The sequence below is a fragment of the Acipenser ruthenus genome, chromosome 3, assembly GCF_902713425.1.
Source record: "Acipenser ruthenus chromosome 3, fAciRut3.2 maternal haplotype, whole genome shotgun sequence".
NCBI classification, from domain to species: Eukaryota; Metazoa; Chordata; class Actinopteri; order Acipenseriformes; family Acipenseridae; genus Acipenser; species Acipenser ruthenus.
Window position 1 is genome coordinate 7266317 of NC_081191.1, and position 21174 is coordinate 7287490.

Consider the following 21174-nt stretch of genomic DNA (forward strand, 5'->3'; position numbering starts at 1 on the left):
TAGTAGTAGTATTACATGTTGATGCACGTGCATCATGACAAGTAGTATAGATGTTTATTTATTTGTTGATTCATATTGTGTCTGGTGGCTAACTCTGTCTTAGAGAACACTTTGGCTATAAGAACACTTTGCTTGCTTCCCAAGGGGTGTTGTCTTAGCCAGGGCGACTGTATCTCTAAATGAACAGGAAGGTATTTAGAGATATCTCTAAATGATTTAGAGATATATCTAAATGATCAGGATGTTATTTTGAGATATCTGAAAATGATTTAGAGATAGCTCAAAAACATTTTGAGATATCACAATGATTTAAAGATATCTGAAAATACATTTTCAATATTATTATTTATTTCTTAGCAGACACCCTTATCCAGGGTGACTTACAGTTGTTGCAAAATATCACATTACACAATATTACATTATGAAATATCACCTTATAGATAAGACCAGTTGTAAAGTACAGTAAAATCAATAGAAAGTAAGATCAAATTCAAATAAGGGATATCTAATTTAATGCTCCATTTAAAGATATCTGGAAATCATTTTGAGATATTATCTGAACGTATTTTAGATATTCAAAATTATTTAGAGATATCTTTAAATATTTGAAGATACCTTTACTATTTAGAGATATCTAGAAATGGTTTAGAGATATCTCTAAATGTTAATTTGGCTTGCTATATCTGTCAACCTGTAATAAGGTTATTTTGTTTACAAATACTGCACATAACTTGTCATGCTCGGGTGTGTCTGGTTTTCTTCACGATAAGAACACAGTCATTTAAAGGCCCTCGTTGCTGAAGATTCTGATTAACCAGATAAAACAAAGTTTGGAATTATAACTCATATTTTCTGTCGATCCATCAAGTTCAGAAGCTACGTTTCGATTGAACGTCAAACTGCAATAAACTACATTTCCCATAGAGCTTTGCGCGTGGAACGCTAAAATTACGTTCTTTGACAAACGGCAGGAAGGAGAGAAAGGCAACAGTAGCCGAGAGATCAAGTCTAATGTGATGTTTAAAAGGAAAGGTAATTCACGGAAGTATTGAAACTGAGGAAATAAATAAGTAAACTATGAAGCGATATGGTGAATAACGGAAACGTGGGTCCGATTTCTAATGCAACCTTTCTTCATGTGAAGGTAATAATGTAATGCCAGAGAAGAAGCAATTCGCGGTGCCTAGACTTAGAAACTCCTCCTTTTGCAGTCCATATACTGTTTATGTCGCGCAACTGACAAAGTGTTCTGTGTGTCTAAAAAACACGTAACTGATAGAGAAAACGAGGCCTTCTGACTATTCTTGGTTTGTGAATACTGTTATTCGTTATAATTTAGAGAACTAAGTAACCAATGTAAATTAATACTACAATCTAATGCATGGCAATGTTAGTGGGGACCTACATTTCAAACTTTACATGTAATTAAGACCATGCTGTGCACTTGGGGGGGGGGGGGGGGGCATTGCTTAGTACTGTACAACAGACAGTATACGTGTACACTATTCTATTCTATACAAAACGGTTAAACAACACCCAGGATACTCCTTCCTACCCTACATGTTTGGTTTTCACATATTCATCTTGTAAGGCACATTCTACAGTTGTATTTCAAATGTCATGACAGTAAAAGTGGCTTTAAACTGAGTTTTGTTTAATTAAACTGGGAAGTTACTATACTATAACTGGTCACTGTTTTATAATAATAATACTAATAATAATAATAATAATAATAATAATTTTAAGAAAATCAAATTAAAATAGATTAGATTTAATCTCTTAAATATTAACATTCCTGTATACGGTCAAGAACAGACTTTGTCGCAGAACACAGCCATGGAGTGCATTTATGACATGAATCTGCACAGCATGAGGTGGGGCTATTCCATTGATAGGTGAATTAAAGATACCTTCCCTAGCAGCAGTCATGAAATAAAAAGTTCAAATGTCAGGAGTAAAGGGTTACGATTAGGCTGCACATAAGGTTAATGTTAAAAAAAGAGAACTTGAAAAACATTGAACAATGATGACAGAACTTTGGTTGACAGTTAAGAATCCATAACTGCACAAATTAGGAACAATTTGTATACTGTAAGTATATGTGTCAGTCATTCTGGGTCAATTGCAGGATAAAAACTCATGAATAAAATTCTCTTTGAGACTAACCAGAGTCATTCAAATTCCTGACTCATTGGCTAAATAATAATAATAAATACACTTCTAAGGGGAAACAGCCAATTTTCTAAACCCAAGGACCTTTGGCCTACTCAGTGAACATCAGTATGTTCTCTAAAAACAAAACATTGAGCTTAAAAATATACAAATAAATGACTTGCTGTAGTTGATTCTTGCTAGTTCTGTACAGTTTAAGTGGTGCGCGGAGGTGGATATTTTGTGAATATAGCCCCCAATGTTGTTGCAATTATAAGTTGATTTCAAATCATAGGCTTTTGTACTCTTCTCCTCTTCTGTTTGTGGAATGTCATTTTATTAACAGGTATTGTTAGTGACACCCTTAGATTGTTAATCCTGCTGGTGTTTCGTCCTGCACAGGTAATTTATTTAGTGATTAATATCACTAGATGTGTCTATAGAGAGCAGTCTGCGACAGAGTAGGGTTGCAAGTTATTGATACACATGTATTAAGATGTAGGCTAGCCTGATAGATTAACAATAGATATATTAAATTATTGTTTTCAGTTACTTTCCAAAATGCTTGGGTGTTGTTGTTTTTTTCTGTCAAAATATGTACAGTAACTCCACTATGTCCCTGTCGATGAGGCATGTGCAAAAAAAATATATATATAGCGATCAAACATTGTATTGCTACAGTACTGAGTTTACATTCAAATATATTACAAAAGGGCACAACAGAAAAGATCCAAAAATACATTGCTGCAGCAGCACTCTCAATCGATATGAAGTCTAAGAGATTTGTGCTTCAGATCACCTCCAAGTTCTGCTAAGTTTGCAGGCACAGAGGGCACTGCTGGATTGCACCCCAGTCTGAATTTGCAGTAAATCCCAGGGGCACATTTACTGGCATCCAGTATTTCATAACTTTAACAGATTTATTGTGTTACGATATTTAAGCTTTTAATAATTTATGACCAAATGTTACATTTTCCTTGTAATTCATTAACTGCAATCCATCTGTTGTGACCACCAAGGAGACTGATAAAATAATCTGAAAGGGTTACAGAACACCCTGTAGTGTTTGCAAGGGCCTGAATCCTTTTCCTTTGCCCTGTGTTGCTAATAATTTTCGTAGTGCTGCGACAAATATCCGAATATTCAAACAAATATTTTTTGACATGTATTCGGATACAAAATTCAGATGTACCACCTCACCAGAATTTGCGCGACAGTTTAAAAAATGACAAATAAAAAAGAGCTGTGTGATATGTGAAATTTAATATATTAAACAAACAGAATGAACCCAGCAGCTCTTGAGTCTCTATTTAAAATTTTTAGACAGCAAAATGTAAATAAACCAGATTATGCGCGTGCATGCATAGTGATCTCTGTGGAAGGCCAGCTGGGTCAAAAGGCAAGCATGTAATTCTGAAATGCCTTGCTTAAACAGTGCCCAACTTTCTGGAAATGTTGTGTAGAGATTTTAATATAGGTTGTATATGTTATATATGTTATATATTTTTTGTTGCGACTTTGTTACTGTGTGTGTAATGTAATAAACAAGAGCCAAACTCCTGGGATATTTTTCTACTTTAATGTGTTACATATTGTAACGTCTTGCTGTAAAATAAAGGCACACACACGGGCCCCTGCCCCTGCTATGCTGTCTCTGCCTGCGTTCTGGGCAATATAATGGCTTTTATCCGAACAAATATTTAAATTATGAGCGAATATCCGTACATGAAAATCCCCTGTTCATCCCAGCACTACTATTAGCATACATTTTTGTGAGTTTTCATCAAATTATTCATATTGCCATTTCTTATTATATACTACTCTATACCTGTATCATAGTCATCAACTTTCTTGTCACACTGATAGTGCTCATTTTGAATTTACAGCCATGATGGGAGTATGTCGCAGTTTAGTTATTTTAAAAGTTGTAAAGGTAAGACATTCTGATCAGTAAGGCCGTATCAGATGTCCCCTTGTTGTGTTTGCAGTACTGGAAACACTTTCTAATGTAATTGACTTGTGAGCTCCTCTTGAAGTGGAAGAGGGGGTGTTCTTCGTATCTGTCACCGGTCTTCATTTTCATATAAAGGAGGAGGCTTGAAGTCCTACGTAGAAGGCAGGGGGGGGGTCTGGGGGTTGAAAAAGCATTTCGGAGGACATCTACAGCTAAATAATTTTTTTCAACAAATTCCTTGTGGAAAACGGACACTCTACTAACAAGTTCAGTCTGTATGGCACTTTTGTGGAGTTTTGAATTCATGTGTGTTTCAATGGCATTAATCTTCAACCTGTGAGGGAATTTCAGAAAACTTTTCTGATGTATTTTGAAGGTTTTTTGTAGCGTGCTTCTTGCATATTGACCCTCCACAAAGCACAACCACCAAGTATCTTTCTTCACCCATTCATGTAGAAACGTGGGTTTTAACCTTTCTGTTCAGCGAAATATGTTGCCACTAAATTTTTACAATATTCACTTGAAAGGGCAAACAGTTGGCTTGTCTCTTGCATTTTTTTTAATGATTGCTGTCTTAACTAAGTCAGATTTTCAGGTTTTAAGACATTTGCTTCTGCTAAACTAGTATAGAGCTAGAACCCAGTTTTCTCAGATGAGGGCAGTGTAGTATTGTCTAGCTCAGTACTAAGTAAAGTCCACATATTTAAGCAAACTGTTTGGTTTTGCAATAATGTCTTACACAGAGAAGAAAGTGGGGAAAGAAAGAAAGAACCAGACACCAGTGAAACAGAGAAATTATATTTCAGGCACAAAAACAATGTCACATTATATAGATACCATAATACCAAGTGAGACAGAAGAGAAAAATGTGAAGTAATTTCTAAATTAGATAAGAAGCAGTATTAATTGGAAGTAAATTTGATTACAGAAAAGGTAAGCTATGTTTTGTTTTCTACTTCTGGCTATTCCATTTTCCAATTTTAAGTTTCTAAAAGTATTCATGGAACCAACCAGGTAACAGTCTATGTAAGACTTACAATATATAATACTGTTGTTGCTCAAGTTTGCCAGAAAATGTCGCCACGAGAGGCACACAGATCGATAAGCCAACTATACAGCTGGCGAGTGCGAGTACTATGTATCTGTTTGCACCATGCCTTAAGCACCCTAAGACTGAATGTGAAGGAATTTGACATGTTCTCATTTTTCCATGTGGAACAGCAAATTTTGACTCTTGAACTTGACTATTTTCAATTAGTACTACTATGAATATGATTGTTTTCGAATTGTTAGCTAATTTTACACATTTTATTATAAGTGCTTTGGTAGCTTTATCAACAGATAGGCATTAATGGGTTAAGACATTTCGTGTTCGATAAAAATTGTTGTAAAATATAAAAATATGCAGTTAAATCAGTAAAGAATTTAACAAAATGACGGTCGATACAGCTGAAAGGAGGAATTTAAGATGCAGACAACGGGATTCAACTGAAGCCACAGAAAATGACTGGTATACTGAAATACTAAAAACAGTGCTTCGTTTATAATCGAAATAGCGAACTAGTTCTCAACAAAAAAGAGTAAAACGGGGGAAAAAATGATTCCAGTTTTTTAACTATGAAAATCTGGTAAACCTAGTTTTGATGGCAATGAGAGACTGTGCATTCAAAAAGAACAGTCAACACATAAGCTTACAGCTACTGAAAGTTTGCAATACAAATGATGAATAGCAGTAAGTTGTGGCATTACTCAACTCCATTTTCTTGTGAAGAAAGTGTAAATCAATGATTGATTCGATAATCGCTTCATTGTTCGGCCTTCGTCACCAACATCGCTTGTAAGCTTGAAACTGATTGGTCCATCACGATTCATGGTGTCCATGGAAAGTCCGGAAACTAAATGCCTTCAGAGAAGGAATGTTTTACTCTACTTACATACGTAATGAATAGTGGAAATTCTCGCAATTTTTTTTCTTTTTTAAATAACTATTTTAAGCGGCTCATCTGGATAAGTAGGTGGCAATTTAGCCGGCCACCGGCTGGAGAGGAGAAGGCTGTATCACCATGCCTATCTAAGGGCTTGGGCTTTGAGAATAACTTCCTACAAATCTGACCATTCATTGTGTATTTTATTTTATAGAAGGATTTTCTTCTGATGAAGAGAACCAAAAGAAACTGTGACCAACCAAGTCTGCACACCGAAGAAGTCCCTTCCCTCCTAAGCTTGTGAATATCAGGCTTCATGGTTGGATATCCGGGAACAGACCAATCTTGTACTTGTGAACGATCATGCTTGGAATATTCTTCCGCAAAAAAATGTCCCAGAAACTGAGTATACTGTTGCTGATCTTTGGCTTAGTTTGGGGTCTGATGCTTCTGAGATACGCCTTTCATCATCCGAGACACCAGAGCAGTGCTGAGCTGCGGGAGGAGATTCTTGACCTAAGTAAAAGATATGTCAGGGTGCTGGCTGAGGAAAATCAAAATGTAGATGGATTGCATGGGACGTCAATGGCTGGATATGGTAAGATTTTGGCACATATAAACACAGAAAGATTGAGGCTGCGAGTGATGTATGCTGCATTTATATCATTTGTAGTATGACTGTCTTCTTGAACTTTAGTGCTGCTAAAAGTGGTCAGGGAACTGGACTTGTTGCTAACTTGTAGCTATAATTCTTACCTGTTTTGCACTTCTGTTTGTACTGTAGGTCTGTTTTTATTTTATACCATGATGTCTGGTACTACACTTAAAGAAATGTCTGTTTGCAAGCTATGTTTTCAGTTAGTGTTGCGCTTGTTTGGTCATTTTACCTGGAGGTTAATATTGTCCTCATTCCTTCAATGGCTTGTAACAGATATCCCAAAAATAATGGCATAGAAACCAAACTTTCTTTACCCCAAAATAATAGCAGATTTCACGTGTTGAAATGAAAGTACATGTTTTCTGTAATGTGTTTCTTTCAAAACTGCACATTTGAGACCTATGTAGCTAATGGAAGTGTAAAACAGAAAAGATGTATGGAATTATTTTATTAGCTACAAATACTTTTAAGTGATGTAGCAGCAGCTTGTCAGTATATTGCTTCGGAGGACAGCGTGTGTTCGTCTTCGTCCTCCTGAGCCAGCGCAGGGGTGGTAGCGGTGAGCTAAGCCTAAAAATAATTGGCCATTTCAAATTGGGGAGAAAATAATAAAAAATTGGCAACGACTAAATTTATAAAAAAAAAAAAAAAAAAAAAAGACACTTCAGTTAATATCCTTTGTCATAACTGTTTTGTTTGTCTTTCCAGTAATACTCTGCTTTGTATTGGTAACTTGTTCTTTGTTTTTGTTTTTCTAGCTGACCTAAAGAGAACCATTGCTGTCCTGTTAGACGACATATTACAGCGGTTGGTGAAGCTGGAGAGTAAAGTAAATCTTGTTGTAAATGGCTCCAAGACCAACACTACACACAGGGTTGTGGGCACTACCCCCAGTAAACCAACGGATAGGGCAGGTCGCCCAAGATAGCAAGGTGTGAACATTGATAACAAATCTAGTACTCCTTGGCTCCATCATGGCAGCTTTTTAGACGAAGGTTAGGTTAGTTCACTGTAAAGTGATGATCTTAAATGATCTTTTAGTACAAGCTAGTTTTTGGTTGTTTTAGGAGCCTGTGGAATAGGAAATCTCCACAGACAGGACAAACGCAAGCTTGGCTGCTCTTGATCTGAATTACTGTTTTGCGTACAACTATCAATCCGTTTTAGCGCTTAACTTGAAGGTGTATCAAGTGAGTTTTCAGTATTAGGCTTATAATCATACTTTAATATTTAAATGGCACAGAATATATTGTAGCTTTGGAAATTGTACTGTAAATTATAAAATCAACCAAAAGAGTGTTATTATTTGCACTGTACTGTATATGAACGCTTATGATTTCAAATAACTATTTTGTATATCCGCTAAAACTAAGCTACGAAAACACAATAACAACTAGAATGTTCGTTTAATGGAGGAAAAATAAACGTATGCGATTGGGGGGAGAATCATATTTTGTCTCTTATGCTAAATTGATTTGGAAAAGCATCGTTTTTAACTTTGTTTTTAATCATGATCCTGAGAAGTTTTTTGCCTTAATTTCGCAAGCTAGTTCTTTTTTATTTTTCTTTTAATTAATAATGCTTACACACCACAAGAAAATCATTTAGAATGGTTCTGTGTACCTAAATGAATGATGGGCTTGGTTAATGCACATATTTCACTTATCAAGTTTTTTAGTTATGGTAAGGTGGAGTTTAAATTTGTGTAAATGATATTACATTTATATAGTATGGCATTTATGTTTGTGTTTTTCATATGTTGCCTGGCACCATAAATGGACAAACTGAACTGTTTGCAAAGCAATATATGTGTAACATTTTGGTTGTTAATTACACATTTTACTATGTACATTCATTTGTATTAATGTGTTTATTGGTAGTTGTTTTTTTTCATTCATAACTAATTATTTTGTATCAGTGTAAGTGTTTGCTCTGAGAATCCTAAGGATAAAATGTACTTTAAAAAAAAAATAATAATCTTTACTGATTTCATGTGAGAGTCATGAATGGCCAATAAATCTATTTTGATTATATGGCTTAAATTGCAATAAAATTACAGTTGTGGTTAAACACAATACAACACTGAAAAGAAACCAAATACCTGGAACATATTGAAGTGGGAAAGATGTGCGAGTGGCAGGGTGGGGTTCCTATTGGACACATGCAATGGACAGGGATGATGGGATCTGAAGAACTGGCTAATCAATCCCTGTGTCCATGCGAGTCAAGTCCTTACATCAATCTCCTGTGATTCTGTAAACCAAACTAAATTGCAGGAATAGCACTGGATAAGCTGCCCCTCACACATGGGGTGTTCTTATGAAATTCTACTTCCTATACATGTTTACTGTGGTTTTTCCTCTTTTACAGTATAACCAAGATTATATGCATTTGGATTCCAAATCCTGTCATCATGTGATAATATAACATAGTACGGTTTTGATAAATGAACATCACAAACAGTGCCATTGACAGCATAGGAACAGCAGCCTGTAGTGACTGATTTGGCTGAGGCCAGACACTGAGCAGAAGCAGTATGTACTGTAACTGACTCTGATCGCTTTGATGCGTCCTGTTGTTATTGCTTAAATTGATTGTTCACATACCACCATGTATTCCCATTACAGAGACTGGTCTTGAGTAAATAACTAATCTAGGCTACCTGAGTTGTCTGGAGATGTGTGCATACTACTACAGCACAAAGCTGAACAAATTGAGCTTTTCATTTAAAATTGAAAAGCGCATTAGTAAATGTTTGGAACCCACAGGTGTCACAACATTCAATGCACAATTAACAACTTAGAATGTGCTAAAAATCAGATGGATGCCAGTGATCAGAACAATTAACATGAAAAAAACAACTATTTGAATGTTTTAGCAACACCCATGGTTGCTAAGGCAACTAATGTGTTCCAACAGACAATGTGCCAAAGAGGCTGATCTCCGACACATTTTTAAACAATAATGCAATTTCAAAAGAATATGTTTCTCCATTGATTTTAATTCAAATAAATAGAATAAAAACAACTCCAGGAGCTCCGCTAGAAACAAATATAAGAAACAAAACAAACACAAACACAGAGAAAATAAATCCTAATAAACTTGAACTTGTTTAGCAATGAAACTAGCTCTGTGCAGGGCCTGATTTAACATTACATTTCAGAGCAAAGTATTATTTTTCTTTTTGTTAGCCCTAACCAGCCTATGGAAGAATACATATTTGAGTGATTGGCAGAAGGTGGGAGTCTGGAACCAACTCCCCAGTAATGCTGTTGAAGCTGACACCCTGGGATCCTTCAAGAAGCTGCTTGATGAGATTCTGGGATCAATAAGCTACTAACAATCAAACGAGCAAGATGGGCCGAATGGCCTCCTCTCGTTGGTAAACTTTCTTATGTTCTTAAGGTAAACAGGAGCAGTAGGAGCTGAGTCACTATTCAAAACACACCATATTGTACTATTATAGACTCTTCTAATTTGATACATAAAAATGCCAGAGTTAAACTGTAACGCAAGTCTGATCTTGTAGCTGAGCCTGAAACAGTACAGTGTTTAGATACACTGCAAGAGACCATTTGACACTGGGTTACTCAGTACTTGTGTCAAAAGAAAAAAAATATATAGTCATTTCTGTCAAATGTATTATCAGTGGATGTGTATTATTATCTTGTGTTTACATTGTTATCTAACAATACATGTTTAGTTTGTGTTGGTATTATTGTTTAAAAAAAAGATCCGCAAAACATTGTATTATTGGAAAACCAAAAATACATTAACATAATTTTGTTTAAATATCGCTTTGGCACCCAGAAATCAATAATAATAATAATAATAATAATAATAAAACAATGGCACTGTTATAAATATAGTATTTATATTACAATATCGATAATAAAATATCGACACAAGAAGAGCTCAAACAACATATTCTAGAATGTGTTGGTAGTCATGGGGCAGGTGATTTTGTGCTGGATGTGAAAAGACAAACTGATGCTTGGTCATATGTTTGAAAACAATTTACAGAATCTTAGCATACAATCTATTGCAGGAGTGAAAGGCAATTTGAGAATTAAAAAGATGACTGGACTGAAACTTGAGGGGGGGTCGGGGGTGGGGTGTGGGGGTGTAACAAGATGAAATATTGATTGTCATGTTGCTATGCTAGCACAATTTTGATTGTGAACTTTGAACTTAATGATGTGGTCAACACAATACGTTTCTGTAAAATTCTAAAATGTATAAATAAATCTAAGAACGTGTACTCTACTTTCATAAATTAATCAATACATTGTATCAACATATTGCTTTGTGTCAGTGTATTCACTCGTGGAGTCCTCCTATCTAAAACATGCAAGTTAACAGTACCAGAGCTCTAGGCCAGGGTGTGCATCAAGAATTCAGTGGACTTGTCATGCAGCTTATCCATGGAGGTCTGGATGTGAGCACAGCTCTCCGAACAATGTTATTAAAGAATGGTGATAACATGGTAAAGAGCAGGCAAGCAGTCAATCAGAATGGCAAAGCATTGTAGAAGTGATAGTTAACCATGGGAAAGTGTGGGGAATGCAACACATAAGAACATGGGAAGGGAAATGTGGCAAACTGCCAAATTACTGAGCAGATTTATCATGGTGAACTTTGTGAAATTGGTTTGTTGCCCCACCATCAAATAGACAATTATCACTGAACCAGCATGCAAAGACTGAACGGCAAGTTGTGTTTTAGGTTGGGAGCACATATGGCTATAATGCAATTGTCCCAAAAAATAACTAATTTCCTGTACTGTCTGTATGTTGTTTGATACTTGACTTCCTAAAGGGGGGATATAGCAAATGTATAAGACATCTACTTTAATGTTGTGTTGGCTACACAGAAACAAAGCATTTTGTTAAATATTATTATTAACAGTATAATATAAAACAACCAAATGACACTCATTCGTTACAAGCGAGACTCTCTCATTTGGAGACCTGAATCATAAAATACATGATTCCACAATGCATTTCATTGAATATTTCAAATATCACTCTACTGTGATGCTCTGCCATGTGTGCAGAGAAATATCTGATAATGACATTACAAATAATAATTAAAATGTATGCCATATTGTTTTATATACAATAAATTGTCTTTGAAGGGAAAAAATTAAAGGCTTTTAATGGATTCCTAATATAAATTTGACTTGTTTCTCTTAAAATATATTTCGAAAATAGCCATGGATACTGCGGTTTTTCTGTGCGCTTATCTCGCGTAAATGCAGCACTAACATAATACAAAAAGTACTCGCGCCTATAAGTGTGGTTATACGGTACAGTAGCACACCCTTGATCGATACCGTGTGTTGTGACGTATTCTCATTTTCACACGCCCATTTCGACTGCAGTTGATAAATAGAAACTAAGGAAGAAGAGTCGCCATTTTACAGAGCTTATTTGCGGTGTGGAAGTTGTTGCGCAGTTATTTTGGAGAACATACAAATATCCGTGGACATTATTTTTCCTCTGTTAACAAGGTTAGCCTTTCTACAACTTTCGGATAACCATGAGCGACGTTGAGGATACGCACTTCGGTGGAAGAGTAAGTAATACGAATAAAAACGAATTTCAGTAGCTACGCCATTCTTCGAGCTGCTTTGTTGCTGTACTTGGGCCTGGCTCAATGCACGAGCGTCAGTAAAACAAACAAAGCCGCTATCAATATTCAAGTATAGCTTTTTGCCATATATTTAGTATTAAAACACGTGAAAATACACATACTGATAAATTAGGTTATTTTATATAAGTATATGTATCTTGTAGAACCAAACAATTTAATATTAAAAATTAACACTTTGTAGTACTAGGCCGTAAAAGGCACCAAGTGCATTTTACATACCGCAGTCGACGGATTTTTGTAACATATATAATTGCAAATCTAGCGATAAGGTGGTAAAAATGATGTAACTGGTACTGATAAATATTTGGTACACTTTTGTAATACGTCAAGACGCATAGGTTATATACACATTCATTATGTTAATTACCATACTGTATTTAATTGCATGCGAGCCCAGTGGTGTATGTGTCGGTCAATGAAATGCAGAGGACGAGAAGGAGATGACGTTCCTGCCACAATACGTTTCGCTGTACCTCAGTACTTTCCGTTGAAAATAAAAAACGCCATTTGGGACAGTGGCAAATTGCGAGGATTAGCATAAAGACAATGGCGTCACGGTTTGGGTTGATCGGTATGGTTTTTTGTTTGTCTTGGTTAATAATTTGACATTAAAATGACTTCGGTTTATTTTATCTCGATTCAAGCAACATATAATTACAAGTAGGCTATATAACTGCCTAATTGCAGTAGATACAGTTTTATACAATGCACAGGGTTCAATAATACAAATTAACTGCAGCAATAAAAAAAAAGTAAAATCGCATCGTAGATGACCGGCTCTTTGCGGGAATGCTGCTCTCTACCGTCGTTAGTATCGGAAGGCTACTACGTGTTGCATAGTTAACAACACCATTGGTGGCCCTTTTGTTCATTTTATTCCACTAAGGACAATGTGGCGAAGTGACTTTACAGCCACACTTTCTATTCACTAAAGAGCCCTGTGAATGAGAAAATAAGGAAGAATCTACGATAAAGTAGTCTTAAACTTTTCTTTTGTATGAAGTGTCCAAATTGGTAGCTGTGTTGAGATTACTATAGTTTCAGTAATTGTATGCAGCGCTAAACTCCCAAAATAGTTTTTCAAAAAGCTGTATAGTTAGTTTATTCAAAATTAGTGATATTTGTTGTTGCCACTTCCCCCTCCCACAAAAGGTTTTGATAATGTAAGTGTTATCTGATTGCACAGAAGGGGATGTCCAGCGTATATGAGATCTTTATATATATATATATATATATATATATATATATATATATATATATATATATATATATACACACACACAAAAAAGAGCATGATAAATAGCCGGTCTGTAACTTTGTGTGGAGCTAGGTAGAATTGTTTTTCCTGCTGGATAATCAATCTTTAAAAGTAGATAGCAAAATCCAGTAGGGATTTCTCTTTTGATCCCCATGTGCTTAATTATACTGAATGTTCTTTTTTTATTAAGGTTATTGATCGTGAAGAATGTGAAGAGTATTGTCCAAGAATGTGGAAGAATATCCAAGATTAAAGAAGGCTAATGAAATGTTAAAGATCAGAAAATAAAATGTGAAGGGAAAAAATGAACAGAAGAATGGTCAGATAGAAGCACATGCGTTAAGTCTTAAATGACATGGTTTCATTTTGGGGAAGAAAACACGGAATATGAAAATGAAAAACTGAAAAACGAAGAATGAAGAAGAAAAGTAGAAAGCCTGAGAGACGTAGCATTAAGAATCTGGAAGAATGAATGAGTCATAGGTTAAGTAAATGTATGGTTTATGTTAAAGTGTCTGTATGCTCCAATTGTAGCCAGAAATGCATGATTCCTATAGTAGTATACAATATGGTAATCAGGTTTAAATAGGGAACTTGTGTAACACAAGGAATTGTAAAATAGTTTGTCACTAACATGTGGAGGTGATTAATTATACAAATGATGCAAGATTAACATTTTTTTTTTCTACAGCACATGAAGTATTCTTAATATACTGAAATTAAAAAATAAATATATGCAAGATGTATTTAACAAAACTTTGTAATATTAGGGATCCCGTTCTCCATCGAAATCTGATTGTGGCAGCCCAGTGCGTGTGAAGTCTGAGAGTCGGTCTGCATCTGGTAGTCCTTCAAGAGCTTCAAAACGATCAGAGTCCAGGTCAAAATCAAGGTCCAAATCAAGGTAAGGCACTAAATTAATAGCTGTCATTTATTCAATTTAAATGTAGTTATACATGATAAGAACATCTACCTATGTAAATACAAAGTATTGCAACTTTTATTTTTGTGTGTTCATTATTTATATATTTTGTACTGGTCAGGAATGGTTTAATTTTTTTTTTAATATTCTCTATAGAATGACTTTCATTAGTGTATTTTGTATGTAACCCCATTTCAGTAATTGCAATTGCTGTGTACTCTTCCAGATCGCGCTCTAGGAAGCATTCTCACAGGAGGTATTCACGGTCAAGGTCCCGCTCACACTCGCACAGGAAGAAATCCAGAAGCCGCTCGTACTCGCCTGAATGCCGTCGCAAGAAGAGCCGGAGCACCTCCCCAATGTCAAATCGGCGCAGACATGCAGGCAGCAGGGTATGTCATGAAAGAATCTCAGATTTTAGATGCTTCCGTTTTGCAAGTCAGAATTTAGGTCTCTGATCTGCAAGAGTTGTACACCCACAATTTATGAATTTCATCAATCATAGGGTTAAATACTGTCACAGTACACCTCTTCAATAAATTAAATGTAATCAAACAATATTAAGGCTCAACTCTGTTTTACTTGTGGGAAGTACCACTGATAATTGAAGTGCCTCAGTTATGAAGTAACTGCTTATTTTACATACATACACATGATATTGTTTAATATATGCACACATAATTACAGCCTTCATTAAAAGGCAACAGATTAATTGTGTTATTTTTAGTTCTGGCCCAAAATACAATTGTGATGTAAAACCATTTAATAACCCCTTTTATATCAACAGACAAGATTCAGCAATGACATCAAAAAAGAGTCGAGCAATCATAGTGATGCCAGGGTATGTGAAAATGTATTGAGTTTATGAAAAAAGACTTTGATGGATGGTTTATTGTCAGGCTTGATGCGATTGTGTAAAAGTGAATGGGGGCAAAAATATTGTATGAAAGGGGTTATTAAACTGACCAGCAGTTGCCCACAAAAGCAAGACATGAATAAATGATGGGAGTAGTAAGCTGCATTTTGTAACAAATTTCTGTTATTTGTACATTTACATGATTCAGAGTTCTTACCTAGTTTATGAAAAGGTGTGTTTTACTGATGCATGTATGTGATTTATGAGAGAGCACTCAGTCTTTACTGTAGAAAACTCAGAACTTTTAGCTTTTCCACCAGGCAAATCCTGACCCAAACACCTGTCTTGGTGTGTTTGGGTTAAGCCTGTACACAACGGAGAGGGACCTGCGCGAAGTGTTTTCCCGGTACGGACCACTGGCTGGCGTGAATGTTGTCTATGATCAGAGAACAGGACGGTCAAGAGGATTTTCATTTGTGTACTTCGAAAGAATTGATGACGCCAAAGAGGTACGTTTTACAGGGTTTTAAGCCAAGCTCCAGATAAGCTGTGTACTAGGTGTGTTTACGCATTGCAAAAATATGAATTATGTATGATATTCAAGTAATGTGTACGTGTGGTAGCTAGAGAATGGATCATACAACTGCTAGTCCTGGGTTTTATTTAAACAAAATTAAACGTGAGGGGGAAGAAATATACGTTTCAATCCACCCGTTTGCAATGAGTGTTTGTGACTGGTGAATAAGCGACTGGATTCTTAACTCTTTGCAGTCCATTTATTAAGTGCGCGTCGGGTCCAATTTATTTTCACACGCAGTTTAGACGCACTGTTTTAAGTGTTTTTTTTCAAACGGGTTTAAAAGGCCCTACATATCAACAAAGCACTCACTAGGCATCTCCAGCCCCGCCCCACCCTTTCACTTCTTGGCATATTGCTTTCACATATGCCAAGAAATAAATAAGTTGTACATACCGATCGATCATCTCCTGATCACTCGTTTTATCACCAAACTCCTCAATAATGCAATCAAAGTCATTATTTTATTACTATAACATCTCAAAAAAGCTATGCAAATGTCCATGATAGTCTCTGTGCGCTGATACAGTAACAGCCAGCTTGTTTCCTTATGACCGCCCATATGGGATGCTAGGGGCAGGTATGACTATTCTTGAGATACGCCTTTTTTTTTTTTCTTCTTTTTTTTTTTGTCTTCTCTGCTCCTGTCGCTCCCACTCGGCCATTGAATGGTTTTGGCTTGTCTCTGCTCCTGTCGCTCCCACTCGGCCATTGAATGGTTTTCACAGCTTTTTCCGGCGAAAAAATGACTAGAAACCAGTTTTTTGCGTTTTTTTTATGTCGGACAGGGTCCAACAATGGACCAGATAGGAATAATGGCAACGTCGGACCAGGTCTGACAATGGACCGCAAAGGATTAGTCTACCTCAACCTAACCTACAAATTTACCCATCTGTCAAGTGAATTCTTGAAAAAATAAAGCTATATAATAAATGCAGTGTTCTTCTGTTTCAAGATAGTCAGGATACTTTTTATGTAAGGAGATCAATATGGAATACAATGATTTGTTTTTTCATTGCATTAGTGCAGTATCAGTAAAGTTTTTTGGTACATGTTTTTTACTCTGGAAGTTTGTCTAATTTGCAGTTGTATGCTGAAACAGGAGTAGAAATAATGAATAATTAGCTTAAGTGTACCTGGTATAAACCATGAATATTCCATTAGTATAGTGACTTATTAATCATCCTCTGTGTGTGGGTCTATGGATAATTGTACTTGACATAAAAAAGCTCTTAATTACACTAAAACTATTGTGAAGAAAAGATGTGTGTTGAAGAAAAAGTATAAAATAAATTAAGGCAGGTTTAACCCTTTCCGGTCCGATGTCAGACATCATCAAAAAGATGTAAAGCACAAGTCGTTTTTTTTTTTTTTTTTTTTTTCTCTGGAAAAAGCCGAAAACTATTCAATGACCGAGTGAGACCGATAGGAGCTGTGGGGTGGGGTGGGGTGGGGTGGGGGGGTGGGGGATCTGAGCAATACACATAGCCCCGGCACCACAGCGATAACACGGCCATAAACAAACAAGATAGCTGCTTCTGCATCCAGCACTCAAAGAATATCACAGACATTTGCAGTGCGTGTAAAATAAACGGCGTGTGTGAAAATAAACTGGACCTGATGTGCCTGAGACGTGCTGAATAAATGGGTCGCTAAGGGTTAATTAACTCACTAATTCAATTCCAGGCAATGGAACGTGCCAATGGAATGGAGCTTGACGGAAGGCGGATACGTGTGGATTACTCAATCACCAAACGAGCCCACACTCCTACTCCTGGCATTTACATGGGAAGGCCAACTCAGTAAGTTAACAGTTAAGCCTTTCGATTACAGCATTGATTTTATTAAATACATGTTTCTTCAGTGTTTACTGTTAAATTGTACCAATTTGTCAGTATTTCCTTTGCAGGAAGAGTTCATACAATATATCTGGTAGAAAAAAATCAGTTCAGTTTATCGAAGGCTTCAAAATCGTCTGCTTCAAATAGATCCTGCAACTAGAATGTTATTGGGTCTGTCAAAACCTTGAAATGTAATATTAACTTCTGAATCCCAGCTTTAATAAAAAGCACCCTAGCTGTTATGTTAATCTTGTGATTTATTCATATTTACGGCTGTTTTTTTCAGTTCACAGATTTCATGATTTACATGAAACTTGTCCATTGCAGTGTAACATGTAGTTACACTCCGTGAAAATTCCCATTTCTGAAAGGATAGTGTAAATACATTTTTAGCACTTCGATACAGTAAAAGTTTATTTTATTGCTGCACTACCTGTCACATTTAGGAACCTGGCAGCCGGTTTAGTTTTGTTTCTGAACAAATTGCATAAGTTGCACCATTTCGTTTAAAATGTCTTCAAAGGAAGACACTAGCCGCATCAAAGAGTGGAAGTGATTGTTAGATAACTCTGTCAAGTAGAAGATTTCACGTGTGATTTACCATATTGGGCCATATTTTTCACTGATGGCCCAAATAATGTTTAATACATGGACAGGTTGTAGATATTCACAATGGTTTCATTATTTCGTGCAGCAACGGCGGTAGCAGTGGTGGCGGTGGTGGTAGCAGCGGTAGTAGTAGTGGAGGACGTCGCCGTGATTCCTATAACGACCGAGGAGGCTACGACCGAGGAGGTTATGACCGAGGAGGCTATGACCGATACGAAGAGTATGATAACAGATACAGGTGAATATCTCCATTTACAGTACTCATTCTTTGTATAGTCATGCATTTACATGCAGTGTTTATAAGCCTTTAGTTCTAGATGTTATATGTATAGTCTACAGTAATTCAATCCAACTTCCAAAAAGGAAAATGAGACAGACTGGAACAGTTACTCGTGTTGCATCTGTACAATTATTATTATTATTATTATTATTATTATTATTATTTTTATTTATTTCTTAGCAGACGCCCTTATCCAGGGCGACTTACAATTGTTACAAGATATCACATTAGTTTTTACATACAATTACCCATTTATATAGTTGGGTTTTTACTGGAGCAATTTAGGTGAAGTACCTTGCTCAAGGGTACAGCAGCAGTGTCCCTACCAGGGATTGAACCCACAACCCTCTGGTCAAGAGTCCAGAGCCCTATACACTATGGAGGAAAATTTGACCTTCGACAAACATGGTACTGCAAAAGTAAACATTTGTATTAATTACTGCTATAGTTCTATTAAATATGTCCCTTTTAGATAATCATTTTGATTCCAGGTCAAATTACCCTTAGAATGTGTTGGAAATTTTAACCCTAAAATTCTGAAATAAGCAATGTACAGTTTGCATACACCCCAGTTCAGCTCGTATCAATTTGGGGGACCTGTGTGCGCAAAAAAATGACTATTCATCTGTTGGTCCTTCCTGGAAGAACTGCAGCAGTTTATTACAACCTAAGTGTTGTGGTGTTTGTTTATCCTGCTTTTAATATATATATATATTTTTTTTTTCTTAGTCGGAGGCGATCTCCGTCTCCTTATTACAGTAGATGCAGATCCCGTTCTAGATCTCGCTCCTACAGTCCTCGTAAGTATCTGGTATTTCTTTTGTTACAAAGTAATGGACTTCAGAACTAACATTTGTTTGGAGACATTTAGCAAACTCTGAATCGGGGCCATCGGAGGCTATTTCCTGGTTGGCACTTGTCAGCTGTAGTTCAAATTACACATGGAAATGTATTGATTTCTTTAATTTTATGGGATTGACACTTGTAATGTGATTTTATATCAATGATGTGAAAGGTGCCAAAAAAAATTATTCTACCACATTACTATAGAAGTTGTTTAACAAAGGCTGATAATAAATTGCATTTTGCACACAAGTCAAATGTATATCCCCTGCAAGGGGTTCATATCCCAGACAGGAATGTATTGTAGGCCGTATGTGTCACAGTAACATCTTTCGATTTATATCTATATAACCTGTTATCCAATTGTCAAGAAACTTGGTTTGGACATTTTATGTTGGTATGCACAATATGTATTTCTGTGCACAGCCACTGGCCCTGAGCTATGCATTATATTAGACTGTAAATGTTGGGTATAGGTTAATAATCTAATGCACCTGTCATTAGATTATTTACCTATACCCAACAAGTTGCTTAGAAGTAATGGTCCCTTACCAGTTTTATGTTTGTTTCATTATTTCATGAACCATGGTTAAATTTAATTTTTCTATTTATTTTTCAGGACGGTATTAAAGCGGATAGATTCAGCTTGGGACATTTCTTGTTTCTGAAGTTGTACAACTTTTTTTTTTTTTTTTTTTTTAACTTTTTGTTCTGAACTACTTAGACATTGTGAAGTTGAGTTCTGGAAAATGATCATCATACTTATCTGATGTTTTACAGTTCAGTGCAACTTAAATGTATGATTGCCAGAAAGGTCGCCCTGTTTTTTGTTAAGATTTTTTTTTTTCTTCGTCATGTTAACATATGAATGCATTTAGCTGCATTGTTTGTGTGCATATTTGTAAAACGCATTGAAAAATATGCAGAATAAAAAGCTATAAATGCTACATTTTTTCTATTCCTTGATTCTTCTAAATGAATTAACCATTTGCTGTCCATTTATTAATTGCGCGTCAGGCACGCCAGGTCTAATTTTCACACGCGAAGTTAATTTTAGACGTGCTGTTTAAAAGTATTTTTTTCCAGTCAAACGGGTTTAAATGGCCCTGCATATCAACAAAGCACTCACTAGGCATCTCCAGCCCCGCCCCACCCTTTCGTTTGCTATAGCGTTCACCTATGTAAGACATAAATAGTAATAATAATAAGTCGTACATACTGATCGATCATCTCCGGATCACTCATTTTATCACCAAACTCCTCAATAATGCGATCCAAGTTATTATTTTATTACTATAACATCTCAAAAAAGCTGTGCAAATGTCCGTGTTTTCTGCGCGCTGATTCAGTCAGCCAACTTGTTTACTTACGACCGCCCCCGTTATCTGATACCTGATACCATGTATGACTATTCATGAGAGATGCCTTTTTTTTTTTTTTCGACTTGTCTCTGCTCCTGTCGCTCCCACTCGGCAATTGAATGGTTTTCTCTGCTTTTTGCGGAGAAAAAACGACTAGACACCCGTTTTATTGCGTTGCTATAATGATGTTGGACCCAGTCCGACAAAGGACCTGTGAGGAATAATAGCAATGTCGGACCCAGTCCGACAATGGACCGCAAAGGGTTAAGAGTTGAAAAGTTTAT

The 21174-nt window shown here is 36.1% G+C and overlaps 2 protein-coding genes across 5 annotated transcripts; both read left to right on the forward strand.

The window, feature by feature from the left end:
- The first annotated feature begins 875 nt into the window (after positions 1 to 875).
- LOC117435742 (coiled-coil domain-containing protein 126-like) lies at positions 876 to 10781 on the forward strand. 2 transcript variants are annotated; one of them, XM_034059147.3, is made up of 3 exons: positions 876 to 1144; positions 6245 to 6628; positions 7447 to 10781. In XM_034059147.3, exons 2-3 carry the CDS (start codon positions 6394 to 6396, stop codon positions 7614 to 7616), a joined length of 405 nt encoding a protein of 134 aa, XP_033915038.1. In that variant the 5' UTR covers positions 876 to 1144; positions 6245 to 6393; the 3' UTR covers positions 7617 to 10781. The 2 variants fall into 2 exon arrangements, with proteins under 2 accessions (XP_033915038.1, XP_033915039.1); XM_034059148.3 differs by having other exon boundaries at positions 876 to 1032.
- A 1303-nt stretch (positions 10782 to 12084) lies between these two features.
- LOC117394731 (transformer-2 protein homolog alpha-like) lies at positions 12085 to 20476 on the forward strand. Of its 3 annotated transcripts, none has more exons than XM_033993232.3 (9): positions 12085 to 12265; positions 14372 to 14505; positions 14750 to 14915; positions 15311 to 15364; positions 15700 to 15888; positions 17643 to 17758; positions 18492 to 18644; positions 19416 to 19486; positions 20149 to 20476. In XM_033993232.3, the coding sequence occupies exons 1-9, from the start codon at positions 12230 to 12232 to the stop codon at positions 20157 to 20159; spliced, it is 930 nt and encodes a 309-aa protein (XP_033849123.1). In that variant the 5' UTR covers positions 12085 to 12229; the 3' UTR covers positions 20160 to 20476. The 3 variants fall into 3 exon arrangements, with proteins under 3 accessions (XP_033849123.1, XP_033849124.1, XP_033849122.1); XM_033993231.3 differs by having other exon boundaries at positions 12086 to 12265; positions 15688 to 15888; XM_033993233.3 differs by lacking the exon at positions 15311 to 15364 and having other exon boundaries at positions 15688 to 15888.
- Positions 20477 to 21174: the final 698 nt, after the last annotated feature.